The 20,384-nt window shown below is 41.9% G+C and overlaps 1 protein-coding gene and 1 long non-coding RNA gene across 2 annotated transcripts; both read right to left on the reverse strand.

The window, feature by feature from the left end:
• Window positions 1-4,276: 4,276 nt before the first annotated feature.
• Window positions 4,277-6,641, reverse strand: LOC135579337 (uncharacterized). The gene is made up of 3 exons (XR_010472156.1): window positions 6,478-6,641; window positions 5,396-5,498; window positions 4,277-4,405 (listed from the first exon to the last, which is right to left on the reverse strand). It is a non-coding gene; the product is annotated as an uncharacterized LOC135579337 (long non-coding RNA).
• Window positions 6,642-8,389: 1,748 nt separating this feature from the next.
• On the reverse strand, window positions 8,390-19,792 carry QDPR (quinoid dihydropteridine reductase). Its single transcript, XM_065060627.1, has 7 exons — window positions 19,590-19,792; window positions 19,408-19,500; window positions 17,895-17,991; window positions 16,153-16,293; window positions 13,704-13,812; window positions 11,206-11,289; window positions 8,390-9,275 (listed from the first exon to the last, which is right to left on the reverse strand). The coding sequence occupies exons 1-7, from the start codon at window positions 19,674-19,676 to the stop codon at window positions 9,170-9,172; spliced, it is 717 nt and encodes a 238-aa protein (XP_064916699.1). The 5' UTR covers window positions 19,677-19,792; the 3' UTR covers window positions 8,390-9,169.
• Between the last annotated feature and the right edge of the window lie 592 nt (window positions 19,793-20,384).

Genomic DNA, 20,384 nt, shown 5'->3' on the forward strand with positions numbered 1-20,384 from the left:
ATCACAATTTCTGCTGCCAATAAGCACCCGATCGTCTTTTAATATTCATTTCGTACGGCTGGAGAAGCTTCCCATCAAAATGGTGAACTGTTCTGCTCACATATGAAATACAGATAGTCTAATTCATCAGACACATTTAGGAGGTCTGCTTTACTACAAGGAGGCTGTTTCTGAAGTTGGCAAGACAAGATAGCCTTGTTTGTTCAGGAAATACTAATTAGGGCTAAAATGTTCTCTTTTCTGATGGGAAAAGGTACATTGTTTCTATCACATGGCTGATAATTTCCACTGTATTGGAGGCTGACCCTGTTGGCTGATATTTTCATGACTGCATAAAGAACACATGGAGTCTTAGTTTCCTTAGCCCAGAAAGAAGCAAGCAAGAGAAGAAAATTACCTGTTGATGTTAATGCCTGCTTTGGTTATTCTTAACTCAAAAATCACCTCTCTCAAGCCCTTTTTCCTCTCTTGTTCATAAATCCACGATTTCCATCTTTACCTGGAATGCTGATCTTTGTGTACGATGTTGATACCCTCACACCATACCCTGCCAATTAGTGCCAGTACAACCGTATGTTTGCTCTGCTACTCAACAAGGAAACAGGGGTGCTGCACAGCTCCCCTTCTTGCCATACACTAGCAGTCTGGGCTCATATTTTTACCTTCAATATTTAAAGAGTAACCCCCTCTTCATCATGTCCATGTTTGCTCATTTCACTTCTCTGGTTTATCCCAGTCTTAAGTATCACCATCATTCCCCAGTACTGCTCCCACTTATTCTCCATTTGCATAAACTATTGCTCTAAAGCTCTCACATTAGTTCACCCACACCAGAGACCCTCTCTTGTTAACAGTTTCCCTTTGCTCAGCAATACAAAGCAACCTATAATCACAGTGGCTGGAATCATGCCTCACATAAAGCATTTTTGATTGAGATCTCAAAAAAAAAATTAATAGGACAAAGAATAAGAAGTTTAACAATGAGTAAGTGGAACAGAATCAATCCCCCTTTTTTCCCGCTGAGCTTCAAAATTACCCCATAAATGCCACCCTCAGTGAAAAATCATTATAGGAAAAAAAACCTTAAACATTAAGAATTTTCCTAATCATGACACATTTAGCTGTATTCAGAGTCCCTGCATGAAATCCACAAAATACAGCTACACACAAAGCAATTGCTCTGTTTTTGTCTGTTCCCTGTTGACTGTAGTTCAGGTGAAATTAATGCACTAAATGATGGAATGTAACTCAAATTTGCTACAGCTTTTAGAAAGCCTTAATCCTGAGGGTGCTTAACCAAGTAATTCTATTGTAGCAGATGTACCTGGTATCTCTTTCTGAATAGAAAATGTTGACTTCCACCACTTAACAACTGCCAAGACCAGAAGTTAGAAAAACAAGTGTGCCCCCACATCTGAAGTCCAGTGCTTTTGTCAAGTTAATAACTAAAAGCACAAGGGTTAAGGAGGTGTTAATTTAAACATTCAGCCCCCCCTAGAAATGAATAGTGGGCACTTCATGAACGACAATTCCTGGTTTATTCCAATTTTTAACTGTATTTCAACAGGTATGAGACCCTCATGAAATAATTAACAACTTCCTTGTCTGAAAATTCAACTCTTACTCAAAGATAATTTTATCCACCTCTGTAGCTTTCAGGTTACATATTTATTTAAGCCTGGCGCCCAGCTGCTTCAGAAGCCATGTACCTGGGCAGCTGCTGCGCTGCTCGTCCTGCCCACCGCCCTGTGCTGGAAACACGCTGCCTGACAGCAGCCTGGGGCAAGAGCCAGTAAACCTCCCTTCCAGTGGCATTTTATACCATCTGATGGCTGTTCGGGCACACACGGCTTGGCCCTTCCTAATTAACACCAACAAAAAAATGTTTTCAGTGAATACATGACTTCATGCTGGCTAAATGGTTCTTACATCATTAATAGCATGTCTTTCCCCACATATATCTTCCAGATGACCTTCATGGGGTTTTTTACCACGTTCAAGATATTTGTATGCTAAGCATGACTTATGCTCTTTTTCTCTACCAGCACGATGAAGACAAAACCCCTCCACAGCAGGAGAATGGTGCGTGCCTGCAGTCACATCAGACAAGCCTTTCAACCCCCCGCCCCGTGGCAAGGTGGCAAAAGCTCAATTCAAATTTACCTGTTTTGTTCCCTTTTCTTTCCAAGCTGGTCCTTTTCTGACCCTTGCCCACAGTATTTTTCCCTGCTTACCAGACACCTCACAGCAGGGCAGCAACATCCCTCAGGAGAACACAGCTGCGGTCCCCTGAGGGATGCCACTGTGGGGTGTCCATGGCTCCCTCAGGGATGTCCCACACCAGGGCAGGGCCACCAAGGAACAGAACAGTAGGAAAACCAGTAGGCGAAGTGGAGCAGAAAACCATCAGGCACACAGCACCTCAACCTCCTACACTGCCTGACACCTCTCTGAGGAAATCCAGGCTGAGAGACTGTAATCCACAGGGAAAACAAGGGAAGCTGAGACTGGGGAAGGAGGAGGATACAAGACTTTTTGCATCTGTGTAGCCTTATATTGCTAATAGTGTGGTTTCCCCACATGGTAGCTATGTATGATTCTACAGATGGTGTAAAAGTTTGCAGGGTAACACTTTGGTTGAAGGTAGACCTCCATTTGCAAACAAGGAGTTTAGCAGGGCAGGGGGAGGTTTTAAGAAGAAAGAAAATCTGTTATTCAAAAAAATTAGTGAAGTTAAAGCTATTTATGAGGTAATGTGGATAAAGTAGGTCATTAACATCTGCTAGATGGACTGCTTCATTTGATTAGTGCAATACTGTATGCATAAGGTGCTTACTTTGGAAATACATAGCTATGCCCTGCTGTCCAGGGCAGTATGTACTGATTTTGATAACTACCAGCTGGGCATCCTAAGGGTCTGGTCATTCTTCACATGGAAGACAGAGGAAAAACTGGTAGTCTGAGCATGTGAGAAGGATCTTAATAATTCAGAAAAAATACCTTCTTGGGGGTCAAAGACACTCTTTTCTTCCAGGCAATGTTTGTGTTTGGACTTACATAGAAAAGCTAACCACAGAACCACAGAATACCATGTTGGAAGGGACCACAAGGATCACCTGGTCCAACCTTTCTTGACAAAAGCACAATCTAGACAGGACATCCAAGCACCCCCAACCACCATGCTAACTTGTGTGGATCAAGAATCTAATATGGATCCCACTTGCATTATTTCCTCAGTCCTTTCTCAGTAAGATGTAAGGCTTGTGGTCACAATTTTACATTAATTTCAATGAGACCAATGACAAAAGAGGTATTTTGAGCTTCTCTTATTGCACTCACAGAGAGATAATTGTATTTCATTCATACGTTCTGATTTTCATCAGTAGATCTCAAATGGTCTCATATGTGCTTGGGATATGAGGCAAGGATGCAGAGACATATCCAAAGTTTTCCAGGAGACCAGTAGCCAAAGCAGGGACAGAAACCAAGAGCTCCAAACTTAAGTTTTTTCTATACTTTCCATTTGTAAGAATGGCCTAATACATACCTAATAACAGTATTTAAGAGGAAGTTCATACAAGGAAAATACTGTGATTAGTGGTGTAGTTTGCATCTACAGTAGGCACTGGATAATTAATATTAAGCTATGTAAACTATAGTTGTGTGGCTTGCTATTCCTTGTTTCCTCCTAAATAACACTTCTAAAATATTATATGTTCCTTCATTTCACAGGCAAAGGAGTTAAATCTTTCACATTCAAAACCTCACAGTCATTAATTTTTATGTTTCCAAATTCCATCTAGTCGTTAGTTCTAGTCTGGTCTGAATAGATGCTGGTTCTTTTGATGCGTTAGGAAATTCTTATAATCCTTACGTGCAGTACAGAAGCTAAACAATGTGTTTCCCTTCCTGTTGTGTCTAAACCCTTAAAGCTGTGTGACAGGGTATTGATTGACAACCCATTTGCTGATAACGTGTCAAGAGTAATGCTACACCCTGCTGTGGGACTCCCTTCACAGCCTGGCCTTCTTTTTGCGAGGGGTTTTTTTGGTGGTGTTTTGTTTGTTGTTATTTTTTTTTGTTTGTTTGAAACAGATGGAAGTTTCCTGAAGCAGTGTGTATAATAGGCTGCATGTGCTTGGTGTGGGAAATGACAGAAAGCTTGGATTGTGGGCAATAAAGCAAGCAAGGAGAACAAGCCTCTCAGAGGAGGCTGTAGCACAATTCAAATCCTCGCTGCCCAAAAGAACGCAGTTGCAGTTACATACTTGTAGCAGGAGAGGAATCTCCCCAGTGTGTTGGAAGTCTCTGCCATCTACTGGCATTCCTGAAGATCATCCTCAGCTCCGCGGTGTGACTTGTGATCCGACCCCCGAAGAGCCCTCGCAGGCAGTGTTGAGACTGGCTGTATTTGTAAAACAAACCCTTTAGAACACGGTGTTTCAGGAAGTGCAGGAATGACAGTGTGACAGCAAACTGAAGAACAAGTGACATTTGCTATTGACTTTCACAGTGCTTCTCAGATGTCTGCCTCCTTCTCACCTTGTTCAACACTACAAGGGTCAGTCTGAGCATCTCTGTGTGCTATTACAGTCGCCGTCTGTTTTCTTCCAGTGAGCCAATATGAGGAAGACAATACAAGATAATAAATGTTATTTTTCATTGTGGTGGTGGTTTTCATGCCATGATTAAAAAAACTGTGCTTGTTGAGCATAATTAATTATTTCAACAAAGGTTTCAAAGTGCAATTTTGGGTTACTGCTGAATTGCAACAGCTGAATGACTCATCTACCATCGTCCTTGGAAACTATTCCATGGTATTTACAGTGCATCTGCTTTCCTTGGATACAGAGTGTCATTTTAAACCTTTATTTTGTGGAAATTGTTATTACCTAATTGGTAGAAAACAAATTTTCTCACAAAAATATAACTTTGCAAAACTAATTAGGCCTGTTGATAAAATATGTGAATTTCACTTCACAGTGAAATCTAAAAACAGTTGCAGACTCAGTCCTGGAATGAATCAAAGGTTCTGCAAAGCAGCAGGACCATGCATAGGTCAGGCTTTGGAGGAAGGCGGCCTCAGTCTGAAGAGCAGCTCTGTTTCTCACCCACTTGCGCTTAAATTGTTGAAAAGAGCTTCTTGCCCAGTGTTCAAGAGTCTTTGGATTTGTAATGATACTACTGATATTATCCTGTACAAGCGTCTTTCATATTTACTTGTGCTTTATTAAAATCTACTTTCTCTAAATCCATAGGAGAAAAAAAAAATTCATACAAAGCAGACCTGTCCTTGCTGCCATGGCATTCTGACAGAGCCACAGCTCATCTCTGCACGCTTATATCTGATGCAATGCATAACAGCCACCCCTGTTTGGGTTTGGGGTAACCGTACCTATGCCCATATGGATTCACCATGTAATTGCACCATGTTTTCAAAGGCACATCGGCTCTGGTCTGGAAACATCGCTTTTCTAACAAGAGGTAGGCTGTTACTCCTGTGAAAAACAGAATGACAAGCACAAATGGTTAGAGCGCAAGAGCACAACTGATCTGTGTGACACAATTTGTGTGTTATTTTTCCCCAGACCTCACCAAACTCTAATAAACAGTAGCTTGCATCTTCGAAAGGAGGTCATATAGAAAAGTGTTTTACCAAACTGGCTCCGTGCACATGAATTTTTAATCTGACACCAGTTGTTCAGTCCTAAAGAAAAGATTGTTAACTTCATCTGCTTAATATAGATAATAAAGAAATAAACATAGTATTCCTTAAATTAAAGGAGGATAAACTTCTTACTTGTACAGTATTACATTGTTGTTGTTGGTTCTCAACAAATTCATCAGGTCTTGTATTTCTCTAAGAGGCACTATGTTGTCCCTGCCCATGGCAGTGTGGTTGGATTAAGTGACCTTCAAAGGTCCCTTCCAACCCAAACCATTCTATGAAAATCTTCACAACAGACCTTCAGTCTCCAGTTGTGTGTGTGTGTGTGTCTGTATGGAGTGTGTGTTTAGTATGGATTAACTCCCTGCAGCTCGCACAGGCCACATCTCTACTCCTCATTGCAACACCAACAGATCTCTAGGCACACTGAAGCAGCCAGGCAACACACATTTGCAGTGTCAGGGTGGCCTTTTTTCCTAGACAGTTACTTAACTGGAATAAAGTTTGTAGAGACACAGAATAAAACTGTCACATAAAACCTCTTTTCCAAACTCCCCAGGTTAAATCTCTCACCTCTAGCAGCAAGCTTGACATATGCTTGCCAACACCTTCATTCTCATTCTCAAGCTTCAATAATGCCATTTTCGTAACTTTCTACCCATACCAAAGTTAATAATCCAGTTAACAGTCTTCCATTCACAATTATGTTTTAACACTATTCACTGTTTGACAGCATATTTCACAAATCTTGCATTACTACAGTCAATACATTGTTTTTTCCAATAGCTATATTACCACTTCATACTCACTGGGCACAAGTTGAATGAGAACACTGGGATAGACACCTTTATTGGAACAGAGGAATTGGTCATGTTTTCTCCCATTCTTCCCCCTTCAAGCACGAGTGGAAGAAGGAAAGCTCAGTTGAGGACAATGTTCCTGTCACTACATTCACATTCCACTAAACATGAATTTTTTCCATCTCATGGGTTTATACAGCTACTCTGTCTTACAATAACTGTAGCCTTCCACTGAATTAGCTGGTGAGAGCAGCCAGGACCTGCAGAGCTGACCCCTGTGAGGCACTGAAGCAGCACTGGACCTGCAGCTGCACACGTACAGCCGCACAGTTAGACTGGCAGCACTGCTTCATGTTCAACGCTGTCCTAACACATCTGTCCTGCTGCAAGTCCGGCACTGGTGCATTCACTCAACATGACATGGAAGGAGACAACTAACCAGGTCAGGTCTGCACAAGCTTAGTGACCTTCTCGCCAGCTCCCCTGCTTTGAAGGCTCTCTCTCTAGTTGAGACAGGCAGGGCGCACCTGAAGCTTCTAGGTCAGAACCAAAGATTTGCCTCAGGTCTTCCTACCAGGACCACCAGGTCTTTCTAGTGAAGAAGACTGAATCCATCGAGCTTCTGAAATGCATGAATTGCACCTCACTGTCTTTGTTTGAACTTCTGTTCTCTACCAAAATTTAAACCTGGTTCCATTTCCTTCTGTATAATCTCAGAGTTAGCTAGTCACAACATTCGTTATAACCAAGCACCAGCCATTTGTCTTTTCCACTAGGTTATTAATAGTAACAATGGGGTCCACATACACTCACATGATCTATCAAAAATGCCTGAAAAGCCCCTGAAGCCACTAGTAAATAAAAGATTCTCTGCTCATCTCAGTCCCAATTGCTCTGGTATCTTCTGCCAGAGCAAGTTCTGCAAAAATATCCATAAGCCATAGTCTGCTAGGTCCTTGGCCCTGTGCTCTCATACTGCTGTAGAAAAGCACATCTGGAACCCCAGCCGAGCTCCCTTGACAATTCAAGAGTTTTATCTGCTCTTTAGGGAGTTTCTGAGGCACAATTCAATAGATGTTTGTAAAAAGACACATCACAACTTGAAAGCAACTTGGAAATTCAGCTAGCTTGGCAAAGGGAAACCTCCAAATCATGTAAGCTGTATGTTAGCTCTTCCCCTTTCCAGATTAATTGAGCAACACCTTTGTGTTTCATTCCTTATCAGCACCTTGCAGTTTTTGTCTGTACTCTGAACCTGTAGAAATTGCTGGTCAAACACTATGGTTGCAAGTCTTACATTTAAAATCAAAAGCAGCTTCATGAATCAACAGTTCTCGACTGGTTTCACAGGACATAAAAATTCCTCTCTACACCTTCACATCCAGCAAAACAAGTAAACTGATAGTCATACCAAAAAAAGGCAATCATGCAACCATATGACCATGTTAAAATTGACACAGGCATATGCGAGCTTTTCCTAGTGGGAAGAGGGGAACGATTCTCTGACTGATGGTGGTAAATCCTTCCCCAAAACAGCCCTGAAATTAATAAAAAAAAGTCAAAGAGAGGACATACATACAACTTTGCGTGTTCAATTGTTTTCAAGATGTTCCAAAAAACCTGACAAGACTGGTTCCATGTACGCCTATGCTCAGAACAGGCAATACTTTCAGTCTACAACCGAACTGTACTTCCACATAACATAGCTGGATTAAAGTGAACCGTAGCTCCAGCTGAAGGGCTGCCTCTAGGCAGGGCTAGTAGCTCTTCTGCACCCCCACCACAGAAATGTATTTTACACGGCACAGTCAGAAGGAAATAAGAAAAAACGAAGTCCTTTGCCATAACTGAACAGCAAGTTCAGTTAAATTAATTTAAATGTTATCCAGATATTTGGATTACAGTGACAGAGACAGCCCGGTACATAAGACAATATACATTTATTTAGCACAAAAAGTTCCATATTCAAATATAAATGTGTGTATGCTTTTTCTAGTAGTTTTTTGCAGCACTTTGCTTTTTGGAAAAGCAAAGAACCATCACAACTAATTCAAAGATATACTAATCATTTGACAGAATGACTGTTTTATCCTACAATTGTAGGCTTGATAGCAGCTTATAAACTGTAAGGCAAATTAGGAACTTCTTCTCAAGTGAGTAATCTCTATATAGATCCACAAACTCAAGTGGAACATTCACAAGAAAAATGTTACGAGACTAGGACATGATACAGGACTGTAATGTTTCCTGTAATTACAGCCAACACAAGATGCAGAGGCAGCGTTATATTCTCAAAGACAGACTACTGCAAGATTCACAATAAGTTGCCAGAAACTCTTAACTGACCAAGAATAAAAAAAATCCAACCATTATATATGTGATTACATGACATAATTCAACACAATTACCATTTCTGAGAAACCAGGTTGACATGAAATGCTCAGAATTAGGATATCTACAGACTTTAAAGCCCACGACTTTCATTTAGAGACAATTACTTGATACTTGTTAGTAAACAAACGCTGATAGCTCACAAATGACAGCACAGAAATATTACTCGAAATCCGGTTACTTGAAATGTGGTTCCATTAATGACATAAGTACAATCCCTGGATACAGAAGACAATCCAAGTTATATTGGCAAATAAGATTTTCCACAGCTTTTCCTTTGCTGAAGTTCCACTGTCTTAAGTGACTGACATCAAAGATGTGCTGCAACTAGTTCAGTCTTCCCTCCTCTAGTTATCACTTGGATTAGACTCCCTGAGTTTGGTCGATTCGTTCCTGTTATCCAGTCATAAAAGGTTCTGTTTTAAAATAAACGGATAAAAGACAGTGAGGAGGAGGAGAAGCATAAATGCTACTATCAGGTATATTGACCGGAAGCACAAAATAAAAGTCTATTACTTTCCTTCTTTTCCTACTGTCCTCTCTAGAGATTTCTCTGTATATTGAAAACTAGCAATGCAATCACTGAATTCAGATCCTCAGAGCCGGACAGAGGCCCAGAGAAATCTGTAGGGCTTTACAGCACACGCAAGATTTTCAGATCATCTCAAAAGAAAAAGCCAGGGACCTAAAACATCAAAGTGGCAAGTTTTTTTTTTAAGTTAAAAAAAAAAAAAAACACATTGAAAAGAGAAATGAGAGGTTACTTAAGTGGCCTTCATAGTATATATCAGAAACATGGATTTATAGCTAAAAGTGAGTTGCTAAACCCCTTATTCTGCCAACAGGCCACTATAACACTTAAGTATTTAACTGTGAAAGTGGTCTTCGCAGAAGCACAGGAAGCCTTAAGACATGCAAACTAATGTGGAGTAAGATGGACTCATTCTAGGTAGCACACCAGAACACTCCTTATCAAAACGTAATACAAAATCCTTACTTAAAATATATTACAGAAAGTGCAGCATGTTCTTCAGGTCCATCAACCCTTCCTATACTGCAGACATAGCAACTGCCACACTGCAACGTGCTGCAATCTGACACAATGACTTCTAGGGCAAAAAATTCAAGTGCCATATGGGAAAAAATTTCCAGCATACTTCCCAAGATGCAATGTTACCAACACTTAACACCACTGGCTGTTTTTACTCCACAGCCAGTGAGATTTTCCATTTTCAAAGCTGGATTTAAAATTTACGAAATTAGAACCCAAGAAACAAAACAAACCAATCAATCTCCCATAAGGAAAAATGCTTAAAAATTAAAATTAAAAAACAGATTTATAAAACCACAACATCTGGGTAAGCAGTCTCTGGAGTATAACGAAGATTTTTTTTAACATTTTAGGTCAACTAAATTCAATTGATGGGGCCCTTTTAAAGATCCACATCAAATAGCTGCACAGGCTTCTTGCAACAAAAACCATTTCCAACTCTGACAGCCTACTTAAAAATAAATAAATAAAAGAAAAAGGAAACTAAACTACTCTGAACAATCAGCCAATTCAGTGTCAGTTCCAAAAGACTTTAAACGTGTAAGAGCAAAGCCCTTTGCAATGTATGAACGTAGATTCATCTTTGTTTCCTCAGAAAGACAACAGTTGTGTCCTTATTTGTTTCCTTTTGACAGCTCATGCTCTGCAACCTCTGCTACCCCTCATCACATCACAGAAAGCAGCACTTACGCTTCACCTCCTCTGAGAGGAACTAGAAACAGTATGCCTTACAATCTCAGCCTGCTGTTAAATAAGCCACAGTTGAAAATTCAGCATTTTGCAGTTTCATTCTGGACAAGCCTTTGTGAATGATGGGAAAAAACAACAAACTGTACTAAATTTTTCTAAGAAAGAGCAGGAAATTTGCTAGCTGAGAGAACTGAACTAACATACCATACACTAGGCAGTAAAAAGTTTAAAAGAAAAGAATCCCAAAGTTTACATGCCTATTTGCAGTTTACCTTTAAACCAGACTACTGTCTCCTGCATCTGCTGTCTGCAATTTAATTTATCTATAAGCTTTATGAGATTCTGTGGCCTCCAACTGCTTAAGGCTATCTCCCTTGTTGGAATAACTGGTATAGAGATGCTGAAGTTGATGGAGCTGGGCCAATTTTCTCCAGTTAAGAAGCCTGTGCAATAAACCCAATGTGATTTAGAAACAGAGAAAACAGCGGGGCGATGGAGGAAAAAAACACCCAATCCAAGACAGCTATTTAGAAAGAACATGCAATGAGATGCAGCAGAGCAAGAAGGACAGTGAGGAACTGCTTAGCTATTACACTGATACTCACTCAACAATGAATTCTAAGGGCGTCCAGGAGCTGAAATCTGCGTCAGGCATTGATTTCCTGTTTGCTGGTGTATCTAAGGTAACCCTATGATTAAAAAAGATAAGCCTTTTATTTACATATCATGTTTCTGATAGCACCACCTGCCTCTATTCTTTGCTGTAACATATGCTCAACTTTTATACCATGTGATATGGATTTCCCTTGCATCCTCTACATTTGTTAACAACACACAGCCATCAGTTTCAGTGTATATCAAAGGCTCCAACCTGTAACCCCTCACCTTCCTGACTTGCTGATGACATCCAGCCCATTAGGACCATCACTCAGCCCATGGCTGCCTTCCCATCTCCCTCATGCAGACAGGGAATGGCAGTAAAATGTTTGTTCACACGTACTGCACAGCACACGTGCACCAAATCCATGCTTTCAAATAACCTCACACCAGCTGCAAATGCAGAGGTTAAATGCACAAGCAAAGTTTTGACTTTGATGATATATATTTACACTTGTATTGGGGTTGCATGGCAAGGTTTTGGTAGCAGGGGGGCTGCAGGGGTGGCTTCTGTGAGAAGCTGTTAGAAGCTTCCCCCATGTCCAACAGAACCAGTGCCAGCCAGCTCCAAGATGGGGCCACTGCTGGCCAAGGCTGAGCCCATCAGTGATGGTGGTAGCACCTATGGGATAACACAGTTTAGAAGCAGGGGAAGAAAACCTGCATAACAACCTCCAGCAATCGGAAGACAGGAGAATATGTGAGAGAAACAACTCTGCAGACAGCAAGGTCAGTGGAAGAGGAGGGGCAGGAGGTGCTCCAGGTGCCAGAGCAGAGGTTCCCCTCCAGCCTGTGGTGAGGCAGGTTGTCCCCCTGCAGCCCATGGAGGTCCACGGTGGAGGAGAGGTCCACCTACAGCCCAGGAAAGGCCCCACACTGGAGCTGGTGGATGTTCCCAAAGGAAGTTGTGACCCTGTGGAGAACTCACACTGGAGCAGCTTGTGAAGAACTGCAGCCTGCGGGAAGGACCCATGTTGGAGAAGTTTGTGGAGAACTGTCTCCTCTGGGAGGGACCCCAAGGTGGAGCAAGAGAAGAGTGTGATGACTCCTCCCCGTGAAGGGGAATCACATAATCACAGAATGTCATGGATGGGAAGGGACCTCAAAAGATCAAAGCGGTACAGATGATGTGAGATGAACAGACCACAACCTCCATGTCCTGTCCCCCTGCACTGTTTGGGAGAAGGAGGTGGAAAAATCAGGAGTGAAGATGAGCACAAGAAAAAGGGAGGGGTGGAGGTGGGGAGAAGGTGTTTTAAGACTTGGTTGTATTTTGTCTTATCTTATTCTGATTTGATTGGTAAGAAATTAAATTAGTTTCCCCAAGCCAGGTCTGTTTTGTCCGTGATGGTAACTGCCGAGTGATCTCTCCCTGTCCTTATCCTTACCCATGAGCTTTTCATTATATTTTCTCTCCCCTGTCCAGCTGGGGAGGAGAGTGACAGAGCAGCTTTGGTGGGCACCTGGCATCCAGCCAGGGTCAACCCACCACATCGCTATATACACAGATATTAAGGTATGAACTTCCCACAACGCCCTTACTGAGATACAGCTGACAATACAAGGTACAACTACCCTCTCAAAAATTAACTGAGCTTTGCTTGAGAACTATCCAAGTGCAGAATGCCCAAAAGTCCAGTGATCACGGTATCTGTCTGTAAAGCTCTGTAGAAGGTGGCGTTAAGTTTCCAAACACTTTTAATGCCACTGCTCTCCGACCTGCAGAAGTGTGCATGACAGTGTGTATATGAGAAAAACAAAGCAGGAAGAATTCAGGTGGTGTTCCAAATCCCTTTACAGAATTCTTTTGTCTTAAGTTTTGGGTCCTGAACTAGATACAGATGTGGCAAGGAAACTAATTTGAAATTTTAGCAGCAGAACTGATAAATTTAGACCTACTAGGCCATCCACTTTTTACTAGTTTCCCTCATAAAAAAGAAAGCTGTGACAAGCAAATACAAGCTAAACTTTTTCTCACAGATCCTCAGTGACCTAATTTTACTGATCACAGGTATGCAGCACTTTATGAAGAAGCATCTTTAACCAAGTCAAAATTTATCAAGTAATCCATTGTTCTACTATTATCACACAGTCTAACACTGTGCTGAATAGCTCACCTCATTTTCAACGTTCTGTCTATACCAAAAAAAAAAAAATAATCACATGTTAATGCATAGTTATGGTTAAGCTGACTAAAAGTGAATAAAATTTTAATCTTAACATTCACTACTGTTCAGTAAGGGAAGGGAAAATAATCACTTTTAAGGTGACTTGTATATCATTGTGTTTGTATGTTCAAGGTGCCTTTCCCTGTGAAACTGTAAGTAAGGCTGAGAAGCTGTTTGTGTACTGTGAACAGGACATTGCAAGCATATACGTGTAACTCTAGGTTAGAGTAGTAATTAAATAAAACAACAAAGGCAGAGGCAACTACGCAACCACTTACGGTAAAACAGCGACAGCAGCAGAACCAGATGGCAAGCCACTATTGGCACCAGCTAAACTCTGACAAAGCTGATGCACTGCTCCTTTGGCCATGCCATAGCCAATCATCCCTAATAATTAAAAACAGGCAAATCAGAGCACAATCAAAACAGCTTTCAATATCATCATCAGTATAACAGAACCTCAGATTGTTTGATTAATATTACTTTAAGACCACTTACCACAGCGAGGACAGAATCAGACTTTTAAAACCTATCAAAACATACATACTAGAAAAAAAAAAAAAAAAAAAAAAAGAAAAAACAAAAAGCTCTTACTAGACATCCAGGAACTATCACAGAACTCTGTTTACTTAGCACAACAGAAATAAGCAGCTTATCCAGTACATCTAGTTAATGTACCTAAATGTATCCTGAAGGACGGGTGGCTAACGCCACAAATCTAATAGAGCAAGCGTGAGGACGCTCACAGATTTTAATAAGGCAATCATCCACTAACTTTAATATGCCTGAGGTATTTGCAGGTTTGGACCCACTTCTCTCCAGAACTGTAATTCACTTGGTCAGCATCCCAAGTCTGACAGGCCATTTGGAGAAAACTACACAAAAACCCCTTATGGTAGAAAATTACTAAATGAACTGCAGGAAAAACTTCTTCGTAAACGCTGTTGCTTTCTAGGCAGGCAGTATTTAGCAGTGTAAGACCAACAGGAATGAGAGCAGAAGGCATACTGGTCAGGTACAAGATGAAGACAGTCAGGGTGCTACAGGTCTGAGATGTCTCATGGTATGCATCTGCCAAGCAGTATAGACACAGGTTAAACACATAAGAAAAAAATAAATGTATTTTGCCTACTACAACTGGAAGCCTTTCTACCCATCTATATAACTACACAACTCCTTTTCAATGTTTCTGAGGAAGTATATTCTACCAAAGTTACAAATGTAATTTTGCATTGCAGAAGTGGCTTCCATTATGTTAAATAACATCTGTTTTTATGTGGAGGAATCTCATGCAGCAGTAGCTGACATATTTCATTCTTACAATAAAAATATTTGCATCTCTATCATATCCCCCTCTTGTTGAAACCAAACATTCCAAGTCTTCTTAAACCTTCTCATGCTTCTACATTTTTTAGCCACTGTCAGACTATTTCTGTAATTTTTTTATTAAATTTTCGGTATTATTCAATTTCCATTATGTGAGTCAACATTTTTGCACAGGCAAAGAAAAAAACCACACTAAGAGCAAACAAGAAAAAGATGGTTCCTTCCATAATGGCTGGTACTAACAAGCGTAACAAGTTATATTTGCTAAAGTTGAGTAACAACTCTTTCCCAATTCTTCCTGATGTTAATAAGTTGCATGTGTTTGCCCAAAGCACTGCTGTGTTTTTCAGAAAAATCCAGAGTCTTTGAAACCAGCTAGTTCAAAACATGAAAGCAAATCGCTTCAATTCCTGTGTGGTGGTCCCTACCTCCCAAAAACATTCAAACAAAAACCATGAAAGTTTGCCAGAGTTCACATTTTTTCATTTGCATATGGTCAGTCAGTAGTACACAGTAAATTATTTATCTGCTTATTCTCATGAAATAAGCTTTTTATCTTCAGACTATGCTAGATGCAGCTGTGGTCACAGAAGATAAATCATTAACTAGAAAATATAGCATACTTTTCCTGAACAGTTTTAGACACAGCTTTCAGGAACACTCATAAATTTTATAACATTTTAAAATTTTAGTATCTGTGTCTCATCAAAATACTGTTGAAGTCACACTAATACAAGAATGTGAAATAAAGAGCATTTGTCTCAAAACCCTTCCTTTCCCCGCCTGTGGGCATGTGTGTTGGTGCCTTTTTTTGTTGTTAATTTTAAATTGCTCCCAGATTTCTTCTTCCACGCAGACCAATATGGTAAGGAGCAAGACGAAAAAACTCGAAGTTTGTATTAAATAGCTAGTTGAAGGCAAAGCCAAGGTCAACAAACTTATCTACGCCTGACGCAAAGGTAGACTGGAATCAGAACATGAAGAGGACAGGCACATTCATCAGAATTAGCTGATTCATCACCAGTGGAAAAAATAGGCAATTAAGGACTCTGCCTTTTTAGAACACAAATAGATTTAACTTCCTTAAGCACTGTATTTATAGCTTGCTGTGTGCTTCTTTCTTCGTTATTTTGTGAACGCTTTTTACTGTGTAATAGATTAGCCAAGTCCCTTCCACCAATGCATGTCAAATACTATTTAAATACTGAATGTATCTGTTTGGACTGCAGTTTTAAGAGATGCAGTGTTGCTACCCATAAAATTACACTTTCTGTAAGTGTTTTAGCTGCAATTTTCCATTTGTATTAGATGCCAAGAAACTGGGGAATTAAACTGTTGCTTCACAAACAAGAACTCTCAGACTAAAAGATGTCCCAGCAGTTATCATGTGTTGCATTTTACCTGGGGTTCCAGATAAAGCAGCTTGAGCTCCTGTCAAAGTCAAGAGGCCACCTTCTTTCAGATGTTTCGTGGCTAAGTGACTGGAGATAGTCGATGTCCAAACGCTCTGCTTCCACATCAGATCACAGTTTCTGTATAAAGCTGATTAGGAAAAGAATTAGTGAAATTAACTAAAAGATAGAAGACTTCTAATTCCCTTATTGTCACACAGAGTGCAACAGGACTATGAAAACATGCATTTTACCGTTTTCTATCTCCACATTGGGTAAAGTATCAATTTATGTCTTTTGTATCTCCCTTCTCTTTGAGCTCTGCACCCCCAGCTCTACAGCATATATTCTAGGCCATAATCTGCTTTCTCACTACTCGAAATAAAAAATAGTGCCATTATCTCTCCATTAACGGTTCAAAGATTTCCAAATACTTTAAACTCCTGTAGGGTTGCTTCGATCTACATCGAGGATCCCAAAATTCTCACCTTAGCCTCACCTCACCTTGTAGTAGCACGATCTGTCTTTTTTCAGAACTTACTCACTGGCTGCAAAAGAGCTACGCTCCTTTAGTATGCGGACAGAAGACTCCAAGAGATAAAGGAGTGGAACAAAAAATATCTTATCACCAGATTACTTCATAAATAAAGAGACACTCTGTCTGACAGTGTCATGCTGATAGGAAATATCAAGGATGCATGCACCTGCACTGTACTAAGCACGCACTCCAGTGTCCCTGCGTACTGGAGCGCAAAGTCTGGTAAGGCAGCCTACCAGGGGCAAAATCTGAATTCTCATCAGTGTTTTATATCATCAATATCTGCATGGGAAAAGAAGAAAAACAATAACTAGCCATGTCAAAGATTTTAGTATTCAGAAAGAACCGTTTCCATGGCACAATACAGAATAAGCATAAGTAACTTTGCGACATAAGCCAACCACCTATCCCAAGATATCCTGCCACCCTACCAATAACATTACTACAAATCACGGTTATGATAAACCACCTTATTTAAAATACGGTGCATGCTTACAACAATCTAATGTAATGCAACTGTGGTGTGTGTATGCCTTTTCATATTATCTCTCTTTAAAAGTAAATCTTTGCCTGTAATATTCAAACTTGAAGGGAGAAAGAAAAGGACACATTTACCATATTTACTTCAGCTTTTTTTTTTCTTCCTTGTATGTCTACAGTAGTAGGTAAAGTATAAAATTTCATTCTGAATACTATATGTTTAAAAGCTTTTTTTTTTAAACTGAAGGCTTTTGCTGAAGCATGATCTCAGATCATTAAACAGCTCCTTCCAATACTGTATTGCACAGTAACAGCTCAGAGAACTGCAAGAGGCAACCAAGGTTTTATAACACAATGAATTAGAAAACAGCATCGAAGTTTCTACCCAGCCACAGTCTTACATAACTTGCCTAACACAGGTAACCTTGGCAAAAGTTAGTTCATGGATAATACTGCTGTACTCCTTCAAAATGCACAGTGACATTTTTCTGATGATAACTGGTACACCAAAAAGTATTACTGAGAATACTAAGCGCTGTGCAAATTTAAGACAGCAAAAATTCAGAGAAGCACTAAGAAGCACTGTGACTCAGCTATTTTGTACTTTTATGCTCACATGCTCTTCTGGACTCAGGATGAACATCGATGTCAAGTATCACTATTACCATGATATTTAAGGATTCCTCTCAGATTTCTTTCCTGTGTTCAGTGGCACGCATGTACGAAAGGCTTACATTTAGCTTTGGCGCTGCCTCCAGCCCATCCTCCTGCTACACACAAGATTGCATCCACCTTTTCTTCACCAAGAAGTTTTCCAACCTCTGTTGTCACCTTCAACACATAGAACAAAAACATACTGAAAACACCGGATTGATAAGGTAAAGGAGTAAATATCAAGACTGCCTTAAAGTTACTTTTTTTCCAGTTATGTGTAGCCGAGTAACACAACACACAGCAATGTGAACAGTTGCAGAAAATTAACATTTATGATCTATGAACTCAAACCAAAACTGTGTTGAAAGGTAACTACAAAAGAAAGTCAGACTGATTCAATTCAGATCTTACAGTGTGTGACATCACTGGAAATAACTGATTTGTGCAGGACTGAAAGATCTGACCCTTACATAATTAACAAAAATTTTTATTATTTATTACTTACTTTTTGACAGGTTCTTCTCTGGGTATGGTGCTGTTTAATATGGGAAATGAAACTCTGGGTTTGACCAGGACTAATGGTGCCACTTTTGATGATAGCACAAGAAATGAAAAACTAAAGATTAGCCTTCTTATTGCTTCTATCTAGACCACAACCATCAGTTAAGTCTGGACACTAAATTTGAGTTGGTATACTTTTAGATATCCAGTTTCTTTTTCTCTTTCAAATATAAGACTTCAGAGCTGGTAATGAATTTGTTGGCTATGAATTTTCTCTGCCAAAGTGAAAAGCAAGCAATCCAACAACAGAAAAAAAAAATCCACTGGTTTTCACAAAGGTTCAGCATTGAAAAATACATTGTAAATATTCTTCATTACTTTTAAGAGCCTTAAGAGTTGTGTAGATGTAAAGAAAACATATTGGCTGATGATTCAGTTTATCAATAACAGAAATAGGTTCAAAAGTTAAAATTAATAAAATAAATTCTATCTCCTGAGAATAAAGCAAACCAGTTTTTGGCTAGCTTGGATTCTCCCATGTGCACCTTTGCAGAAACCAGTGCATTCTCTAGGGATCCCACCGGGGTTTAGGGCTGGAGTGCTTCGAGTATACCAGCTACCCACACGCAACACACTTAACAGTTAGGACACTAGAAACAAGTGTTGCACTTTAAGGTGCTCTAATTCATCTTCATTACACTCATCTGATTCAGTCTGTGACTCTTCACGTCACCAAGAGAAAAATAATGCAAAACTGCTTTATTTGCTGAACTTCCAAAACCCCAGATCAACCTCCTTCTACATACTCATGACCGCATGCAGTTAAAAGGAAATTATAAAAAGAAGCAATGAGCAGGAGCTGGGATCTCCGGGGCCACAGTTCTGGCAGCAGGGCCGACCCGCCCAGGCTCCCCATCCCCACCCCAGCGGCTTCTCGCCGGCAGACGGACCCATTCCCCACAGCCGCCCGCCTCACCGCTGCTGCCACAGGGGCGGCCGACCGGAGGCACACACGGAGGAGCGAGGCTGAACGCACCGCTGCCGCAGCACCAACGCGCAGGGCCGGCCCAGGAGACCCCGGCGCGGACCCACCTGCTCGGCCTGCTCGGGGAAGGAGTCGGTCGCCCCCACCACCACGCTGGCATTGGCGTCCTCGTTCTCCGCCAGGTCGATGCTGGCCACCCACTGCCGGGGCGAGAGGAACGGCGCGTTACCGGCCCGCTCTCCCGCCCGGCAGGGCTCCCCGCCTCGCCACCCCCTGGCCCAGCGCTTACCCAGTTCTTGGCCTTGAAGTACCGCACGCAATGAGAACCCAGCGCCCCTCTGCCCCCGTACACCAGCACCCGGCCCGCCGCCGCCATGCCCACCGCCTGTCCCACTCCGGTTCTAGCGCCGTCTGCCTTCGCCGCCCGGCCTGCGCATGCGGGCTGCCCGCCGGGAGGGGCGGCCGAGGGGCGGGCGCGCCCGGCCGGAGGGGACGGGGGGCGGGGGAAAGGCAGGTCCTGCCGCTGCCTACCCGGGAGAAAGAGCCCCGGTGCCCCTGCCCAGCCCCAGCCTGGCCCCGGGGGCTCAGGTGGTGCCGCCGCGAGACTTTTACCTCGGGAAATCCCCCGCCCGCAGCTCCCCCGGGCCCCCAGCGCCTGCGCTGGCTCGGAGCGAAAGCCGGCGGCGATGTGCCGGTGCTGCGCGGGCGGGCGCCCACTGTGCCTGCTGCGGGCAAAAGCGGCTGCACGGCGCCCTGCCACCCGGGAACACTGCCGGGGTTAATTAATTAGTGGTTGTACAGATGCCTGCAGGTCTTGAGTAACAGTAACCATAGAACCGCAAGCAATTACGTGAGGTTTTCTTTAGCGCTGCCGGATCGCACCTGTAGATTGAATTACGTCCCTGAGCGCTTGGGCTGCAAGGGGCTGCGTGCGGCCCGGTGTACCTGCAAGATGCGTGACATCTCGGCACCGTGACGCACCTTTTTTGTCCCTCAGTCCCCAGGCTCAGAGACGGAAGGGCCCCGAGGCGCAGGGCCGGTGCTGGCAGCGGTGACATTCAGAGGCCGGTGGGGGCAGGCGCCG

The sequence above is a fragment of the Columba livia genome, chromosome 4 (genome assembly GCF_036013475.1).
Source record: "Columba livia isolate bColLiv1 breed racing homer chromosome 4, bColLiv1.pat.W.v2, whole genome shotgun sequence".
Taxonomy (NCBI): Eukaryota; Metazoa; Chordata; class Aves; order Columbiformes; family Columbidae; genus Columba; species Columba livia.

Bases quoted from the DNA above. Each gene is read 5' to 3' on its own strand.
- QDPR (XM_065060627.1), bottom strand. From the start codon at position 19,676: ATGGCGGCGGCGGGCCGGGTGCTGGTGTACGGGGGCAGAGGGGCGCTG. The intron at 13,813-16,152 runs GTAAAATGCAAC...TTTAATTATTAG, and splicing joins TGCTTTATCTGGAACCCCAG to GGATGATTGGCTATGGCATG. The intron at 11,290-13,703 runs GTAAGTGGTTGC...TTTTAATCATAG, and splicing joins GCTGCTGTCGCTGTTTTACC to GGTTACCTTAGATACACCAG.